Genomic DNA, 13,230 nt, shown 5'->3' on the forward strand with positions numbered 1-13,230 from the left:
AGTTCTTGGAGGAGCTTGGTTGCCCATCTGCTTTTTAGCACACGTTGTTTTGAATTTCTTCAACTCCATGTCTCACTTCTCCACTTTGCTAGTGGTATTTGCTGGGATCAGCTCCCCAGTAAAACTTAGTCTTAGTGTCTGCTTCTGGAGAACCAAACCTAAGGCAGTGCTAGAAACCTGTCCATAAAGACCTCGTCTGTGGAGAATAAAGATCATTAAGCAGAGGAGGGCAGGCTTGTCCAATAGTCCCTGGCACCTAACTGTGATGGGCCTGTAGCCACACGTTGAGCACAAAGATGAGGGTAACTGTCTGTCCCCTCATAGGGCTCAGACATGTGGACAGAACATAGTGTGGTAAGTGTAAGGACTGCAGAAGGGGTTGTAGCTGATCTTTGGATCAAACTTTCACTCCTTAATTCCATGCAACAAACCAGTAAGGTAGCTACTGTTTTTCTCCCTGATTTATAGAGGAGAAAAATATCGGAAGGTGCTGTGAAAAGCATTAACAGGGATATCTAATTTTGACTTGAAGTGGGAAAGCTAGGGAAGTTTTCCACAACAAGGAAAGCTTCCTGGATGTAATTTAGGTATGGAAAGAATTTATTCCAGAGCCCCAGATAGGAAGGACGGCATGTTCTGGTCTGCTCTAGAATTTCTCCCAAACACATCTTCCCTTTCCCACTGTGTTTTCTACCTGTAAGAGGAGCCAGGTCATATACATTTCATTTCACTCTTAGATCTCTCCTTTAGCATTTTTCAGTGTTTAGACTTCCTAGTTTCATCTTTCTATATAAAGTTATCCATTTTTGAAGTTTGTAAATCTCCTTTCTACTTTAACAAGCCACCTGGCTTTTAAGAATATTGCTTCATAGAGACTTAATCCTAATACAATATCCAGGCCATACAATGATGTGTTTGTATTAGCCAAAATTTTCACTGTCTGAAAATAGTGAGGAGTTGGGATGGAGGGGAAAGAGGGGTGGGAAATCCAACAAGAAATATGATACTGGGATACAAGGTTAATTAAATTTTTACCAATTTATTATTTTCAAGAAGATCACAGCTATTGTATATCCAAGGAATTTTGTAAGGATTAAATGATATATGTAAATGCCTTTCCCATAACGGACACATGACAAATATCTCTTCTTCTCCTCCTTCTTTCCCATCCTACCTATATAGCCCCTCAAATCCAGTGAAAGATGAATTAAATTGATGTAGTGATTACCACTTTACTGTTCTTTGAAGGTCTGATTTTAGCCAAATTATTTTATATTCAGGAATTCAATGGCCATAGTGTAAGTCTGTATATTTTGCTTTAGCATGATAATATTCTGAAGTTGATAATGATTAATTTGGAAAGGGAGTGCTAATATTACCTTTGGAAAAATTAATGCAACTCTATTACTAGGACATCATATATTGTTATGATCAAGTGCTGTTAACTTTGATCATGAGTCAAGAAAATCTGTGAGTTGTCTAAATCAATAGGAAGAAGCATAGAAAATGGAATATTTTGGTGGATTAAATTTTAATGTTTTAGTTGATTATACCCCAAGCTTCATTAGAAACACAGATAAAGGAGATTAAAGCAAGGTCCTCAGCATTAGAGACATGTTTGTTCATTCCTGGACTGAGTTTCCTGGGAGATTTGGTGGATGAAAATAACATATTTATCTTCTTATATTCTACTTTGGCTTTTATCCTATAGTTTAAATAATATATTTATCGATATCCTCTGGAACACTAAAAAGGCTTACAGGCAGATTCTTATTAAAGTTTATCGGATGAAGAAATGAATTGCTATAGCTCTTAATGTTTAATAGGAACTGATCTCCCCTGAAGTTCAAGAACACAGAACTCTGAGATCACAGGCCACTTGGACTTCCTCCTTGGTTTCTTATAAGAGTGAACGTGGTCTAGGTTTTCACTTATTTGAAGCTTTTTAAAGGCTATATACTTTTTCTCTACTCTGATGCATTGTGTGTGTGTGCCTGCATGTATATGTGTGTGCGTTTTGTTGTTATTTTTACTCCACAATTTCTAAAATAGTTCCTTATAAGCTCATGATGGTCATTTATCCATTTATCTGTCCATTCAGTGGTAGTTCATACAGTTCAGACAATAGCATCGAATATACACATAATAGAACGTGTCTCTACTTAAAACAATTTTTCTCTCCTTTTTTTAAAAAAAATTCTTCTTTTATGTAGAAGTAATGAACATTTTATGTAGAAGAAATGAATTTGGTGAATATTATGTGTTTTTTTCATCTAGGATGATAGTCCCAATTGTGTCATGAGCCTCATAATAAATAAGTATAGCTTGGGGCCTGAGTACGTGAGCATGTTTGTAATTAGGTCATTAAACATAGTAAGACACCTGAATTCATTCTCTCTTGCTTTGGTGGCTTTTAGAGGGCCTTGCTTGTTGATTGGTTAATGTGGTGGGCCAGGTATTAAGTAGTACTTCAATTTACGAGCACCATAATGGCAACTTAAAAAAAACAACAACAACTATATTGCAAATATATACTGGCAATTAACTGATAAATACATGTAAGATGGTGTTTGCTTAAAGTAACAGAAGCAAGCTTTTTTAAAGGAAGGCCAAAATTAGTTTCTAGTTTTTTCTTCCAGTAAGCTAAAGAAATTAGTATTAAATTCAACTCACATTTTAAAACAAATGGTAAGGCAAAGTTAAAAGAACAGCTAAGACGACTGAATGTGCCTCAAAGATTATTAGCCGTTCTCTTTGTTATTAGGTAGACATTGAGTATATAAGGAACTCACTGTCTCTAAGAAGCAGATCATTCTGCATTCATAGCAGCAGGATATGGGAGGAGTAAGTACTCAATTAGGGATAAGAAGACCTCTGTTAGTCTCGGATTGACTACTGTTAGTCTTAGCTTTCGAATATACAAAATTGAGATTGATAATATCTTACTCACTGATTTAATTTTAACAGTCGGGTTCTCAAAAAAGCACATGTATTTAGGTTTCTAGCACAGAGCTTGGCATGTATACAAAGCTCAATATATATTTATTCTTCTGAATGAACACTGAGAGTTCAGAGAAGGAATAGATTATTTGTATTTTTTCATTATAATCATTGATCATTGAGCAACCTCTTAGCAATAGCATTGTACTTTCATCTTCTTTGATAGAAACTGTGATACTCAAGCATATAATCAAAATTTATGTAGTCATTCCATGCTGTATTGTGCAACTAATTTCTTTTGTTTTTTTTTTTTTTTAATTTATTTATTTATTTATTTATGGCTATGTTGGGTCCTCGTTTCTGTGCGAGGGCCCTCCCCAGCTGCGGCAAGCGGGGGCCACTCCTCATCGCGGTGCGCGGGCCTCTCACCATCGCGGCCTCTCTTGTTGCGGAGCACAGGCTCCAGACGCGCAGGCTCAGCAGTTGTGGCTCACGGGCCCAGTTGCTCCGCGGCATGTGGGATCCTCCCAGACCAGGGCTCGAACCCGTGTTCCATTGGTCAGAAGACGGGGATTCTTACACACTTTGCAGAGCGGCGTTGTGTCTGTCTGGTTCCAAACAAAGTCACAGAGTAGCTTGGTGGAATATCACGTTCGCTCATTTGGAAACATCTCAGTCTGGCTGCCAGCAGGACCATTTCCTGCTTTTTCAGATGTTGCTTTACTTACATGGGAGCATCAGCGTGTACAGAGAAATTCCAGTACCGTCAGTCCAAGAAAGAACATGACTCTGTAGGTGATTAGCCGATCTTGGCTTCCAAAAAGGAGAACGCTGAGCTTAGAGCGGAGAGACCTTTTGAGCTTCTCCAGCACAGAACCTCAGCTAACTGACTTCTGGTCTGAGCCTCTCTAATTTCTAAAGGCTAGTGAGTTGAAGTAAAGAGATTGATAGAAATTATTTTTTTAAATGGTAATTAACTTGCTGATTTACTACTCACAAAATATTAACTTGACACTAAGAGATTTTTGACCTTTAGTTCATTAGAGAAGTGTTAGAAAAATATTAACGGTTTCTCTTTATATATGAGCTAAGAAAATTTTCATCTTTTGGCTTCTTTGATTTTTTGTTTTAATCTTCTACTTGAATTTTAAATTTTAGACAAAAAAAGATGCCACAGCACATCTGGATTTTTATCCTGCAAATCTTCTTCTTTGCAAACCACTGAATGTGATTAAAGAGAAGATGGACACACAGGAAAGACAAGGGATGAAGGAATGGGATCTTTCAAGATGCAGGAGGGGAGTTTGTTCTAGAACAGTTATAGTCTAATAATGCCACCAACAGAAATTAAAGTTCAAGCAAATACTATCGACTGTTAGTAACAGGAAATTAGAATGCAAAAACACATTGTAGGTAGTGTGGTATTTGCATTAGTACTATCAGTTGTAGGAGTTAGCACCTTCTAAGAAGCTTAAGAAAAAAAAATTATTGGTTCTGTCATTAAGAAGCCAACAGATAGAGGTAGCCTCTGACACAAGATTCAGGTTTTAAGCAGTACAGCGTTTGCAACCATAACCACTCCTGGAAAATGATATTTTGCTGAAAAAGGAATAGGGAGATGAGATGCTATTTTTGGATAGATTTAGGCGCCTGTTAATTTCTGTGGTCAGAGAAATAAGGTGGTTTGATTTGCCAGCCATCAGAATCATGTGATTGGAAGAAACAGTTTCCCAAAGATGGGAGGGTTTCTGAATTAAAAAAAAAATTACAAAACAAAGTTTACTACAGTTTTTAAAACAGAGAACCACTGACTTACTCTATGTGAGGGCTGCATGTGTAATTTTCTCCAGCAAGATTCCACAGTTTGGGTGTTAGGGTGGACAAACAAATTTTGGGTTTAATACAAAGTTGGAGTTTTTCTAGGCAGGAGTAGATGAGGATGGATGTTTAAAGGAGATGTGGGGTTGGAAAGAGTGTGCTTAGAATCACAGAGGAGTTTGGAGCATAGCAACACATTTAATGGACAGGTTGCATATAGAACCAACACTTAATTACCATTTTACTAGACTTTCTTATAAATTACCTCATTTAATTTATCAGAATAAAAATAGCAATAGCAGCTATAATACCATTTCTTCTTCACTGTGCTGTATGGAATCTTTGAAGAAAGGACTTTAAATGATTAAATAGACTCATAGCATAGTAACTGATCTAAGAAAATAAAATTGTAAGCATTTTACTTTAATTCCTATGTAAGTACCAGTTAAAGCTAATAGATAAATTCTATGGATATTTCTGATTTTTCTTTTTCAGTATATAAAATAACAGGCCCTGTGCTCAACACTTTATGTCAATTATCTTCTTTATTATCTCTTGTCACATAATATGAATGCATGTAGGTTTATCACATGCCTTCAATCCAGTAATCTGGTAACATTGATCTCTAGATGGACCTGTGCCCATCTTTATTTTCCCTTTTTGTTTTCATAAGCAATATTTCATGCATTCCAAACCCCAAACAGATAGAATGGCATAAAAAATATCTTTTTTCAAGAACCACTGTCTTTACTGCTTCAGCTACTTTTAGCTATCTTTGGAAAGTTCACTTACATTCACACCCCTTCTCCGACACACACATGGATGTATACACACACCCCCTCCCCCAACACCTTGCTAAGTTGTTTTATTCACACAGTGCTGTAATCAGTACTGCTGGTTAACTCATGTCATGTAGCATGGTTGACTTGGGCACAGTCAATAGTGGTGCTGTGTCTGGTTACCAGGACAAATTTTTACAAAGATATAATAATCAAAAAATTTGAATTTTAAATGATTTGAGCTAAACAGTGTGGATCTTGGTTGGCCGGAATCATTAACACAACTCATTTATAACAAAGAGTATCCTTAATGTTCATCCTATTGACAGCATATATGGAACTAAAAAGGATAAAAAGACAGTAAGAATGAGTTTTTTTTTTTTTTAAGGTGATTTAACAGGCAATAGAGTTGCCCAAAATTTGTCACACTGTGGATTATATACAGAGTCAAGTGCATAACAAAGAAAAGAGAATTAGTAAATTGGACAGGAAGTTAATGTCTATTTGAGTTTTGAATGTGTCATATATTTCAGATGTTACCTATAAAATCCTAATTTTCAGTTCCATTATTTAAATCTTATCCTTGGCAACATCTTACTCCCAGGTTGAAGCTTTGTACTTATGCTTCAGATTTTTAACATAAACTATTCATCAGAGGCCACGTTTTACAGGAAAGTGGCATGCAAGGGACTGTCACTCACAATATACATTTTTAAGATGGAATGGTCTATTTTGTCCAGATTTAATTTTTGACTCCCAGTAGACACTGGGAAACTAAAGTCATTCATCTCTCAACTTACTAGGGGATGTTTTAAATTTCAGTAAACAGTAGCATTGTATTAGCGTGAACCATTTGGGTAAATTTGTTTCAAGGAGATAATAACTAAACTACTTGGTTAAAAATCAGAAATGAAACAATTTGTTCTTGTCATCTAGTGGTGCTTAAATTATGAAAAATTGCTCTCTAAAGGTTTGACTAATCTATGAATCTCGTTTGAGGTTGTTGCTAGCTTTAGCCTATCATACTGCACATAATGCACTGAAATCCACTGAAAACCTCTGTGTTTGCAGGTAAAATACCTTCTAAGATGATGTTGTTTAATAATTTGCATGAAAATGTTTACCTAGAAGGATAGTAGGGAAAGAAGATTACTCAATTCTGATTTGTGCCTGCGATAATTAGTTTATATGCTATAGTTTTAAAGTCTTAAATGATAATGATATACCTATGTACTTTCTGGAAAAGGGACTGAGGGAATTTTGAGTGATAGGGTAGGTAAATGATTCAGAAAGAAACACACACACACATTTTCAAACACACATCCTTGAATTGATCAATAGAGGAAGAACGTCTCAAATATCTGAAATTCTTAACTCTTGCCTATTTTGAAACCTGGGAAGGTTTTGACTTATGTGGTCCTACCATCCAAGGATAGTAAGAGATCTTCTTCAGTTACAGCAGATTTGGGGCAACTGGCCCAGCTGCCTGCTCATCTTGTCATGTGTGAATCAGGAGGGCAAGAACTTGCCTCTTAGGTCAGTGTGTCCATAGTCTTCATCTCCGTTTCTCCAACACTTAGCACAGAGTGAGGGCGCCAGAGTACTGTTGAATGAATGGGCTGTGGCTCCCTCTGTTGGTCGTGAGACCCCCAGCACCTCCCTGTACAAAGTCTAGGTGAGATGGGGGCAGGGGCAGGATAAAGGGAGAAGGAATTCAGCTGATACTCTTCCTCCCCTCCTCTAACTTCCCCCACTCAGATCATTTAACTGTTTTTCTACAATATCCTCTCCTAATTTTCTTTTAACACAGAGTTAATTTTAGCCAAAAGTCATCCCTGTAAAAACATCAGGACATAGAAGTTGGGCTGATTCGGTGTGAATTGTCTTTCATTCCTGAGAACTGTCCTTTAACCCAATTCTCTTAAGATTGTTTCTGGATATATTTTGGTGATTCAGTGATTTACATGATTTGATTTCAGACTGATATAGTTTAATGTAGCTGCACACATCTGAATATATATATATGTATATATTTTATAATAGAGCTAATATGTATTTCCATAAAGCAGAAGAAATGGCTCTAAATGAATGTGATAGGAAAGAGAATTATGACCACCAAATTATGATTTTTCTCAAGCCTACTTTCAAAATTATTTCTGAACCAAATAATTCTGAAACTATATAAACAAAAGCCACAATAAAGCCAATCACTGCAATTTTCCACAAGAAATTATGACGAACTGAGACAAAAAATGTTTTTATATAATTATACAAATTAAAGGGCCTATGAATGTTTACCATTTATTTTAGCGTCATGCTGCCATGTAGGTGGACTAGGTTGACAGGTTAAATGCAGAATTACAGTTTCCCCAAATCCTGATGCCCTATAGAGATTTAGCTTTACGAAAATTGATCAGTTGAACCTTTCTGCTAGATAGAGTAAGAAATAATGAAATGTGTGTGCTATCAGTGCACAGTCTGAGGATTGAGAAAGGAAAGTGTATTTATAAAAAATGAGGTTAAAAAAAAGCTTCTGAGTCAAAAGCAATGTCATTTATTGGAGGGAAGAAATTTTGTTTTAAGACAGTGGATGTAATCAGTCGCTAAGGCCTGTGTTCTGTTACTGAAACATGACCACCTGTCTAAGCACACGTTTGATTAAGTGCTTCCTAGGTATGTTGTTTTTCTATAAAAAAGACACACTTTTATTTTCCTTTGCATTTATATTTTGACCATGTAAGAAATGGACGTTGTATAAGCAAAGAGCTTCTTAAAAGTAGAAATATAAAATACCTAGTCACAAGGAGTACCAATGTTTGGCCTGCAGTATTATTTTATGACTAATGTATTTTGTTTCCAGTTTGCTTTAAAAAGCCAGGTTTTGGAATTATACGTCTTCCAAAGTCCAGAAAATTTTGTGCAAATGCATAAAAGTTAAATAAACTTAGCAATACACATTTTCAATGACAGTTTTAGAAGCCCTGTAGACCTTCTAAAAGAAGAGGCACGTAGTGGGGCTTTATGTAAAATATAATACAGTAACAAAGAAAAAAAAAACATTTGGAAATTCTCAAATAAACTTAGGTTTTCTCCATTTTAATTTTTATTTTAACTTCAATCACAGTTTATCTTAGTAGAGTCAAAATACTAAGTTTGAGTGAAAACTAGCGTTTATCATACTTTACCCTGTTCTGACACTGTATGGGATACTCTTCATCTTAGGTTTAATAAGTAAATTCTCTTTGTAAACGTGACCATGTGTCACACATAAGAAGAAAATTTGACTAATAAGTTTAGTCCATTAGCTCTGGCACCATGGGCCAATTGTAATCCTAGACAAATAAATTGTTTTATATAGTCATCTGAACATGTTATTTTACCTAAAAATAGAGGCAGATGTGTTTAACTTATTTTGTGTCTTTTTTGGCACAGAAATATATACAAATAGGTATTGAATGAATGTTGAAAATGATGCTGCTGAACCGCTTGAAATTTAATGCAGTTTCACCTTGTTTTCCACACGTTTCAATTCTGTAAATATAAGCAATCAGTTGGCAGACATAATATCTAAAATGAAGTAAACTTATTCGGTGTTTTAACTTTTGATGGAATCCACATTCTAAATGGAAAATTGTCTCCTGAGTATAAATTACAGGGTTCCATGAGGGATCAATAAACTGGTAATTGGATTTGGATCTCAGGGGAATTCAGAAGATTCTCTTGCTTCATGGATGTGATGAGTTCTGACATTGTATTTTAACTTTGTTACAAAACTATGTTCCAGGAAGTAGAACTTTTATGTATGTGAAAATTCTCTAGCTACTTAGTTCTTTTTTAAAAAACAATTAAATGGTAATTTTAAAAGTTTTAATGATTCTAAATGAAATAAATTGAAACTCATGGATTTCATTCAGTATTACAAATCATATGTTCTTATATTTATCTATGTAGTTTTTGGTTTGGTTATTTGGTCTTCAGAGATACCTGTATTTTATAGATTTTCATTATCATGGTATGTTTCTCAAATCAAAAAACGGGGGCAGAATCTGTGGCAACAATTTGGAAACAAAACAAGATCTCTTTTCCTCTTGGAGATTTATAATGTGCATTCATACAATGAGGCTGTATGAATTCCTGCTGAAAAGACACAATTTTAACTTTATTGTTTATTCTAAAATCATGACCACAGAATACTTTTACCTATATAAGATCTATTATATCTTCAAGAACTAGTGATTTTCTTTGGAACATACTTTGAGAAGCACTAATTTAGTCTATTTTTCCCAAGCGATTTTTAAACATTTTTGTGAATTGTGTTTTCTTTTAACAAAATTTTATATTGTCCATGTCTGTAAATGTTTAAGAGACACAGAAAAATACACTTTTACATGGTACTCAAGTTACTACTAAAGATGTACAGAGGATGGGTAATACATATCTTCAAACAGTTCAGGAGGAGAAGAAAGAAAAAAGATATCAGTATATGCAGATTATTTTTATATTGCATAGAACTAGCCTTGTAGACAGAATAGGAATTTAAAAGTCATTGATAACTGTTTTATCCATTTTTTCCTCTGTAACACAATTTATGTCCATACTTTATATTTATGGCATATTCAGCGACATTGATGGCTAAGCAGAAATGTCCACACACTTTCATTCTTGAAAAGCCAACACTCACTCGATACTTTGGTAGAATATGAGACCATTAGTACGTTGGATTATCTGATATTCTTTGCTATCTAAATTCACAGATACTCTTAATCCCTTATTTGAATCTCCTGAAGGAATTCCTGCCAGTATAGTGCAGATATACCTTTCTTCAGGAATAATTTCAACATTCGATACATATATTTTAAAAGTCATGGTTTCAGCAAACTCTTAAGCAGCCACTTACAGTATTCACTTTACTTGAATTATCCTATTTATCATTTCATTATTTAGGTGTGTGTGTATGTGTGTGTATGTGTGTGTGTGTATATATATATACACACATATATATATATATATAACTTATTTGCATTAGGAATGTAAAAATTTTTTTCTTCACAAATTGTTCTCAGACCTATACTGAGAAGTTTTCCCGCAGTGCAAGATGTGCTTTTCTAATATCACTGCTATAGTGTTTGAATATGTTCTTAGAAAATATCGGCTAATCTTTTCGATCTTTGTGGAATATATTGTAAAAGGAATACTATGAGAGGTTTATTATTTAAAATATGAATAAAATGTATTCAGTGTTTGATCCAGTATATTATTATGTTTTTAATTAAATCACTAAAGCATTCTTTTTTTTTTTCTTTTTTTATAGAGCAATGAAGTTGTCTACTACAATGCAAAAGATGATCTCGATGTGAGTATTAAAAGTTTTACATTAAATTCCAGGGTAAACTTAGGTATACTAGGGTGATTGGCTTTACAGACAAGCTGACCTAGCAGGTTTAGTTGGATTCATGCACCAGTCCAGCCTTAAAATTGTAGTTGCCTAAGGGCATTAAAACATATTTAAATTCAAACTGTTTTTCTCTCATCTAAGACATGCTACAGTTGACTTGGTGATCCATAAATTTCATTTTAGTTCTGCATATTCTTGAAATCCTGCTAACTTTGTCAAGTTTGCTGGAGTTGGACTATTTCACATAAAATTTTTGAGAATTTATAAAGAAATGTAAGATAATACATTTCATACTTCACTAAAACTCTTTATTGGGGAAGTTCACAGTCCTTTAGATATGTTAATACTATTGCTCTTGTAAACCCTTAGATAGTGAATAAAAATGAATCATGTTTTATGATTAGTATATTGGTTTGGCTATTACAGAGAGTCTTAAAGTAAAAGTGCTAAGACAAGACAAAAGATTATTCTTCTCTCATGTCACATTCTGTGTACAAAGCCTAATATAACAACTCTCCATCGTCCAGGCCCTACAGTCCTACTTTCATGTTTTTTGCTCTCCTCAGTGTAGCTTTTCCATATTGTGGTCCAAAATGGATGCTCCAATATCCACAATGATTTTTGCATTCTATACATCAGGAAGGAGGCAGATGGCACTGAAGGACACACCCTTTGCCTTTAAGGGCATGTTCTGGAAATTGCACACAGCATTTCTATCTGCACCCGTTGTCCACAGCTTAGTGACTAGTCTTGCCTAGATGCAAGAAGATACGGAGCATAATTTTCTTTCCCCTTGGATAAGCATGTACCCAAATAAAATATAGGGCTCCATTACTGAAGAGAGAATAGGGAGAATACTAGTTGGGAGTTAATTAGCAGTTTGTGCACTTAATTTTGCTCTTCTTGGCATAGTTAAAGTTAATGCCCAGACTCTACCCGCTCATCTGAGTGACTTCTATCAATTAAGTATAGTCAAATTCTTCAACTTGGAACTGAGGAAAAAATTCTCTTTTACAGGAAAATGATTATAAAATTATGTGCTGTGTTGAGTATTATTTAGTCCTTCTTAAAGCATGTGTTTTGATCATTATAATCAAATTGTTTTCTGCAATGGAAATATTCACTATCTTAGAATGAAAGTTAAGAAATGTAAGTAAATGTTGAACTTTGATATTCACCTTAGGATTTTTAGTGGTTGTAGCTTTTTTTGAAGATTGTTGCTTATCAGATGAAGTTGGACTTACATGGATGATGAGATTTATTCATCCTTACCAAAAGTTTTGCTGTATATAATCAGATTTAATTGGTTGCTATACTCCAACTTTATACATGTAGTGCTTGATGTTTTATTTATCACATATTTGTATAATCATAATGCCATCTTGTTTTGATTTGAATTGGCTTACCTTCACTGTTCTTTGTTGTACTTTTCTATATTCCAATTTAGTTGTATATTTTTATTGCTCGAATTCCACAAAGCCATATTCATTATGAAAAATTGGTGCACGGAGATTATATAATGTGAGTTTATAATCTCATACATTAATATCTAATATCTAATGAACACAGGAACTAATTGGAATACTAAATATTGAAACAATATTATCAATTAATAAATTTATCCTCATATGTTTGAATGGGGATGTAAATATCTGAGATATAAATAAATTTTCTATTTTCTAGAATAGTTCTATATTTAGCCTATGAGTGGACTTTGAAAACAAGTGGCTGAAATCTTCCCAGCAAGTGTGAAGCTATAGAAATAGGAAGGCCAGATTTAACTACAGATGTATTTTGGTGTGCTGACACAGAAACAAAGTGAGTTTGATTGCCTTTGGATGTGATGCATTCTCCAGCTTGCTACAATTCCACTGCTCCTTGTTGTCTTACTCTCTGCCTACATCACACATCTACACACATAAAGAAAATAAAGTAAAAATGCCTTAAGATAGTATAGGGCAGGGCTTCCCTGGTGGCGCAGTGGTTGAGAATCTGCCTGCCAATGCAGGGGACACGGGTTCGATCCCTGGTCTGGGAAGATCCCACATGCCGCGGAGCCACTAAGCCCGTGCGCCACAACTACTGAGCCTGCGCTCTAGAGTCCGTGAGCCACAACTACTGAGCCCACGTGCCACAACTACTGAAGCCCACGCCCCTAGAGCCCGTGCTCCACAACGAGAGAAGCCACCTCAATGAGAAGCCTGCTCACTGCAACGAAGAGTAGCCCCTGCTCGCGACAACTAGAGAAAGCCTGCATGCAGCAACAAAGACCCAACGCAGCCAAAAATAAATTAAAAA

The 13,230-nt window shown here is 35.1% G+C and overlaps 1 protein-coding gene across 11 annotated transcripts in view; it reads left to right on the plus strand.

Annotated features, from left to right (window-relative positions):
* CACNA2D1 (calcium voltage-gated channel auxiliary subunit alpha2delta 1) overlaps positions 1-13,230 on the plus strand; it is a 500,481-nt gene that overhangs the window by 293,045 nt on the left and 194,206 nt on the right. For all 11 annotated transcript variants that reach the window (XM_059934042.1, XM_059934046.1, XM_059934039.1 and 8 more), the window contains one exon: positions 10,849-10,890. In XM_059934042.1, coding sequence (XP_059790025.1) covers positions 10,849-10,890 — 42 coding nt within the window. The remainder of the gene's footprint in view (positions 1-10,848; positions 10,891-13,230) is intronic.

This window comes from Balaenoptera ricei, chromosome 9 (assembly GCF_028023285.1).
Source record: "Balaenoptera ricei isolate mBalRic1 chromosome 9, mBalRic1.hap2, whole genome shotgun sequence".
Classification (NCBI taxonomy): domain Eukaryota; kingdom Metazoa; phylum Chordata; class Mammalia; order Artiodactyla; family Balaenopteridae; genus Balaenoptera; species Balaenoptera ricei.